The 5,868-nt window shown below is 51.2% G+C and overlaps 1 protein-coding gene across 1 annotated transcript in view; it reads left to right on the forward strand.

Annotated features, from left to right (window-relative positions):
* BATF3 (basic leucine zipper ATF-like transcription factor 3) overlaps window positions 1-4,358 on the forward strand; it is a 5,349-nt gene extending 991 nt beyond the window's left edge. The window contains exons 2-3 of the mRNA XM_026072361.1: window positions 650-754; window positions 3,635-4,358. Coding sequence (XP_025928146.1) covers window positions 650-754; window positions 3,635-3,820 — 291 coding nt within the window. The 3' untranslated portion in view covers window positions 3,821-4,358. The remainder of the gene's footprint in view (window positions 1-649; window positions 755-3,634) is intronic.
* The last annotated feature ends 1,510 nt before the right edge of the window (window positions 4,359-5,868 follow it).

A 5,868-nucleotide genomic window follows, 5' to 3' on the forward strand; every position in this document is an offset into this window, starting at 1 on the left:
AGGCGCCGCGGGAGCTGCCGCCGCGGCGGGCGGTGTTGCCGGCCGGGTTGTGCCCGGGGCCCCGGGAGCGCGCTGCCCCCGGGCATCGGCCCCGCGGAGGCTGCGGCGAGCGGGAGCGCGGCCGTGCGGTGGGCAGCTTCCTGCAGCCTCCGCGAGGCGCGAGCAGGGCCGGGGAGCCGCGGGCGGGCGAGCGGCGTTTCCTCGGCCGGGAGACACCGGCGGGGAGCGGGGAGCGGAGACGCGGCGCAGGCAGCGGCCGCTGTCCCGGGAGCCCGGCGGCGGGGAGCGCGCCGACTCCGCTCCCTGCGCTTTCCCTGCGCCCGGGCCGTGCCCGCCGAGGGGCGAAGCAGGTGCAAAGCGCTGCCCGTGCAGGGGAGCGGGTGTCGGTGCTGTCCCGGTGCGCCCCCGCGGCGGGGCCCGGCTGCTCTGTCCGCATCCCTGCGCCTCGGGCCCCGCCTGTGCAATGGGGATAGGGGTCGTATCGCCCTCGCGGGGCACCGTGTGGTCCGCGGGTGTCTGGGGTTGCATGAGAGCCTGGCCGGGCTGTGAAACTGGGAGGACCCGCTCGTTCTTGGCAACAGCTATGTGACCGACCTCCAGAGTCTCCGTCTGCACCTTAAAAACCAGCAAGGTGACTTGTGTCTTCCAGAGTCACGAAGAAGATGACAGGAAGGTAAGGAGGAGAGAAAAAAATCGAGTTGCTGCCCAGAGGAGCCGGAAGAAGCAAACTCAGAAAGCAGATAAACTTCACGAGGTGAATGGGTACTTGATGTTTTGCAGGCACAGCTTGGGTGCTATGTGCGGGACTTTACGATAAATGGAACTTCTCAAGCAGGCGTGGGCCTGTCGTCATGCTAATCCGGCTCGAGGAGGTGTGGGTGTGAAGCAGAGACAGGCATATCGCCGGTCAAGAAGTCTTTGCCACAGGGTGCTCACGTTGGACAAGTGGCGGAGCCGTACTGCCACAGAGAGACGTGGCCTGGCCCTTGTCTCGCCTTCCCTCTTGTGCCATCACAAGTGTTCCCACGACTGCCCACTGAACTGGGCACGAGGCTCCTCTGGGCCGAAGCAGAGCCATTTTTTCTGGGTTAGTGTTGAGCCTCGTGGGTTCGATCTGTCAGTGCATGAATGCTTAACACCTCACAGGGGAGTAGGGGCTGGAGGAGGAGGGGACCATGCCTTTCTGTGGCGGCATCAGTTTAAATCGGTTCCAAAACTGTGGTGTGAGGAAGAAATACCCAGCCGAAAAGGCTTCTTTGGAACTCCAAAACCCCCAAGCGTGAGAGCTCAGCTACGCTGCGCACTGGTGTCCCCTCATAGTAACAGCGGGTGTTTCCAAAACGCATGCAGGTATCTGATTCTTCCAGAAGCTCCTAATGCTTCTTCTCAATATCACGGTGTGGTGCAGGCTTTTCGTGTGCCTCGTGCAAAGGCTGGAGGACAGGAATTGCCTTTCTCTGCATTTGGATGCTGTCGCAGACAAGAGGGCTTTTGGTGTAGCCGGGGCACCTGGGGCTGCCTTGGGGTAAATGTCAGTGCTGCTGCCACGGCTGCTGCTGTGCCAGTCGTGCAGCTCTGGACTTTGAGCACAGCCTCTTCTCTCTCATAAGGTGGAAGGATCTGCCGACAGGAGGCAGAGTCTCAGGAGTTTTGGTTTTGCTTTTTTCCAAATTTCTTCTGAGTCAGCGCCTGAGAAAGCCAGTTGCAGGGTACTTCTGGAAAGGGGTAACCCCTGGCTTTCGTGGAATTGTTACTGACTCCTGTCTCATCCGACAGCCTTTCTGATGCTCCTGCTGCGCTGTTACTGAGGATCTTACTCATGGTGGCAATCCGCGTTAGCGGGCAGGCAGGTTTTCCCAGGTGCAGGGAGATTTCGTTGAATAAGTATCCAGTCTTAGCCCAGCAGTTTGGTATTCTCTTCCCTGAAAATGGTACAGATTACCTGGAGAGTAACGCTTGCTTTGAGTCCTGGGAGTTTTAGACAAAAAGAGGTGATCAGAGCCAGAGTAAGGGACGATCAGCTTTGCTGGAGTTTGGCTACACTTATGCTTAGGAAGATCATGCATGTTTTATTCTGTGCTTGCGAGATGTGGTGGGTGGTGAAGGGGTGTGAGGAAGGCAAAGGAATCCTTCCACCTTATGAGAGAGAAGAGGCTGCGCGGAAACTCCCAAGCTGCACGACTGGCACAGCAGCAGCCGTGGCAGCAGCACTGACATTTACCCCAAGGCAGCCCCAGGTGCCCCGGCTACACCAAAAGCCCTCTTGTCTGCGACAGCATCCAAATGCAGAGAAAGGCAATTCCTGTCCTCCAGCCTTTGCACGAGGCACACGAAAAGCCTGCACCACACCGTGATATTGAGAAGAAGCATTAGGAGCTTCTGGAAGAATCAGATACTTGCATGCATTTTGGAAACACCCGCTGTTACTATGAGGGGACACCAGTGTGCAGCGTAGCTGAGCTCTCACGCTTGGGGGTTTTGGAGTTCCAAAGAAGCCTTTTCGGCTGGGTATTTCTTCCTCACACCAGTTTTAGAACCACTTTAAACCACCACCGCCACGGAAAGGCAAGGTCCCTTGCAGAAGAGAAGGGAAGCAGAGGCAATCTCCAAAAAAGCCAGAGGAGCCCTGCATGAGAGGCTCTCCCTGTTTTCTGGTAAACAGGTCTTTTAAAGCACGTGTAGGCTTTGATGTTTGCTCTGAAGCTTTCCCAGGGAGGTGAGATTGAGTGGGTGAGCGCTGAGCCTAGGCTAGCAGCGAGGTGCAGACACCTGCAGGTTTTCTGTGGGCTGGATCTGAACCTTTAGCTCTCTTCTCTTTGGGATGAGCAGTCTTGGCAGCAGGGACACTTGTGACTTGCAGTTATCACAGAAATGTGACATGCAATTCTCGCATCCGTCACAGATGTATGCTGCAGAGCATCTCAAAACTCCTCTGCATTAAGAGCAGCTTATTCATCACCAGAGAAGCCTCAGCACAAAAGCAGCCCCAGTCATGGATAATCGAGGCACTGGTCAGGATTTCTGGTGACAAAGCTGGGCTGGAGCAAGCTGACCCAACACTCACCTCCCCAGCCTGCTCTTGACTTCCCAGGCGTTGAAGCAGGTGGCTACGAGCCACGGCAGGGGTGGAGGAGAGCGGCTGGCACCACGGTGCCTTGTGCTGCTCAGCCAGGGCCCGCCTAAGCCGCTGCTTCCCCGCACTGCCCGTGGCGGGGGCTGCCTTTTCCTCACCAGCAATGCCGAGCGCTGGGGTTTCCCAGCACCTACCGGTACTTGGTGCTTTCATTTTCGCCGCTCTGCCTGTGGGGGCGGCCAGGGCTGGCAGAGGCTGCTCCGGCCCCCCCAGGGTGCAGCCACCTGCGCCTCCAGCCCTGGGCTGCCGGGGCCCTGCGCAGGCTGGGGCACTTCCATGTCTTCAGGGCCGCAGAAGGAGTCACAGCTCTGTCAGGCTAGGGATCATAAATCATACGCCCTGTTCAAGCACCCAGGTTTACCCAAGGCTGTGTCTTTCCTGAGCATTTTGCACATCTGTAATAAGCAGAAACTTTTCTAGTGTGTCATGAATATGCGCAAGGTGGAAGCACTGAAAGGAGTGTTTTGACTATGAGTAGGCTCCTTTTTTTTCTCCTTCCAGGAATATGAATCTCTTGAGCAAGAAAATACCTCCCTGAAGAGAGAAATTGGAAAGCTAACAGATGAAATGAAACACTTGAGTGAAGTGTTGAAGGATCATGAAAAGATCTGTCCACTATTGCACTGCTCCGTGAACTTTGTGACCGTACCAAGGCCTGATGCACTCACCAGCTGCCTGCCGAGATGAGAGCTCTCCTTGATCACCTTGCAGTGAGGGCAAAGGCACCCATTAACAGGGGAGATTTGAAGAACTGCCTACTTACAGTGCAGGTCTTCCCTTAAAGAGGACTGGACTTGACCACACAGGTCTTCTCCATGTCGAAATGCTATAGTCTTCTGAATCTCAGGAAAACATCAGTATGGAAAAAAGCTTGAACTGTGACTTCTTCTTTGGCAGAATCCACAAGCCATGGTTTTGCGTTCAGCAATGTCGAAGTAGGCTGCAGCCCACCATCGCAGCGTGGAATGCAGTCACAGAAGAGCACCGGCCGCAGGCTGGGATGCCTTTCTCCCACACGTCTACCGCTAGTAACCCTTTGTCAGTTGTCATCCTTAGAGATCATATTCTGGCTGCTGTTTTTTCTCTAGGCAGGTTTGGTTAATAAAAGCAATGGCCTATCTTTATGATGTTCTCCACCTTATTCAATATATAATGTCTTTTGAACATCTCTGGTTTTACTTACTGGTCAAATCCAAAGTCTAATGCTAATCTTCTTCCTGTCAGTTGTTTTATTATTTGCTTATCACCACTTCTTTGGTTCCTCTTTTGAAGTGTGTGCAACAAATGAGTTTTGCCAGTCCTTATTTCTTTACTATCTGTAATCATCAGCCCTAATAATATTAGTTCTCAGTGTTTTATATCGTAAAATATGGTTCGGCCAATTTCACATGATGGTTGCCTGTTCTGTATGAAGAAAGACTAAAGCAGGATTTGCCATTTTAAAACTTTGTTTTAAAGAACAAATTTTAAAATTTATTGTTTTATTGCATCCACTGGAAATAAATGAGGAGTTGGTTTGATTTGGGGGAGATCTTTTGTTTGGTTAGTTGGGTTTTTTTTGGTAATGCACTAACTATCCTTATCCTTTATCTTGCATGTTGCCTCAGGTAAGTGACTTCCGTGGGTAGAACAAAGTCAGTTTCGTTAAGCATTTTGCTCCATATCAACACTGAAGATGTTTGGATAACTGTTTGCAAAAGAAACATTGCATTTTATCACTTTTTTTTTTAACTTTTTTTTTCTGTAAAGGAATTATTACAATGTGAGAAATACATTGAAAAATGTCCTTGCTTTCTTTGAAGCTTCTTAGTAGTGTCAAGCTCTGGAAATGTGAATGCTGTAGCTTGGGCAAAGAGTGTTTTTCTTGCAGCATTTCCCAGTCAAAGAATGCCTTTGGAACATACAAAGTTCTACCCCTTTGCCAGCTCTCTCACTTCAGCATTTGGATTTTCTTCAGTCCAACTCAAGAGATTAAGTTCTCCCCTCAGCTGGACCTGTATGTTTATCAGCAGAATATAGTCTGAAATGTTAATTTTTTTTTTCTATTTAAGTTTCTCAGGTAAAATTATGTGTTGCTGTTCACCACAAAGAATTGGGGAAACTGTGTAGCCAAATCTCTGCCTTCTGAAAGACACTCTTATGCTGTTGTTTTATGCCAGAAGCTCAAGACCAACAGGAGGAGGGAGCCTTTGACTTCTCTAAGTTTTCTTTAGGTTGTTCCCAGGTGAATTTTCAGCACTTGCAGAAGCTGTCTAAAGCCTAAATGCAGTCTTCACAGTTTCTTATGGTTCTGTAAGAACTGCATCATCTTGAAAGAAAGTCTGGTGCAGTCCCTGCAAAGGAAAATGAAAGCTTCAGGATACTTCACAGGTGCTTTTCAGATAAATTCCTTGATAGGACTCTGCATGTCACCCTTAATGAAGCTCTTGTGGGCATCTTCATCTACCTCACCCGCATTATTTCAGTCCTCAGATGCCAGCCACAGCATAATTTGGGAGGAGCAGAGTTGTAATAGAGAGCATAGTGGAAATGAACAGCATCCACTTAGGGAAAATTCAATATAGCCTAGGATGGAAGGAGAGAGAGAGGATGCCTCACCTTTTAATAGATGCATGCAGCTGAGCTGAGGCTGGTGTTGGGAAGGAGCTAGTGGAGGTCAGAGCTGGTGCAGAAACATGGTCTCTCCTATGTAGCCCTGCAGACCTTCAAAAATGGGAGGAAAGAACAACCACTCT

Source organism: Apteryx rowi, unplaced genomic scaffold, assembly GCF_003343035.1.
Source record: "Apteryx rowi isolate R43461 unplaced genomic scaffold, aptRow1 scaffold_34, whole genome shotgun sequence".
NCBI lineage: Eukaryota > Metazoa > Chordata > Aves > Apterygiformes > Apterygidae > Apteryx > Apteryx rowi.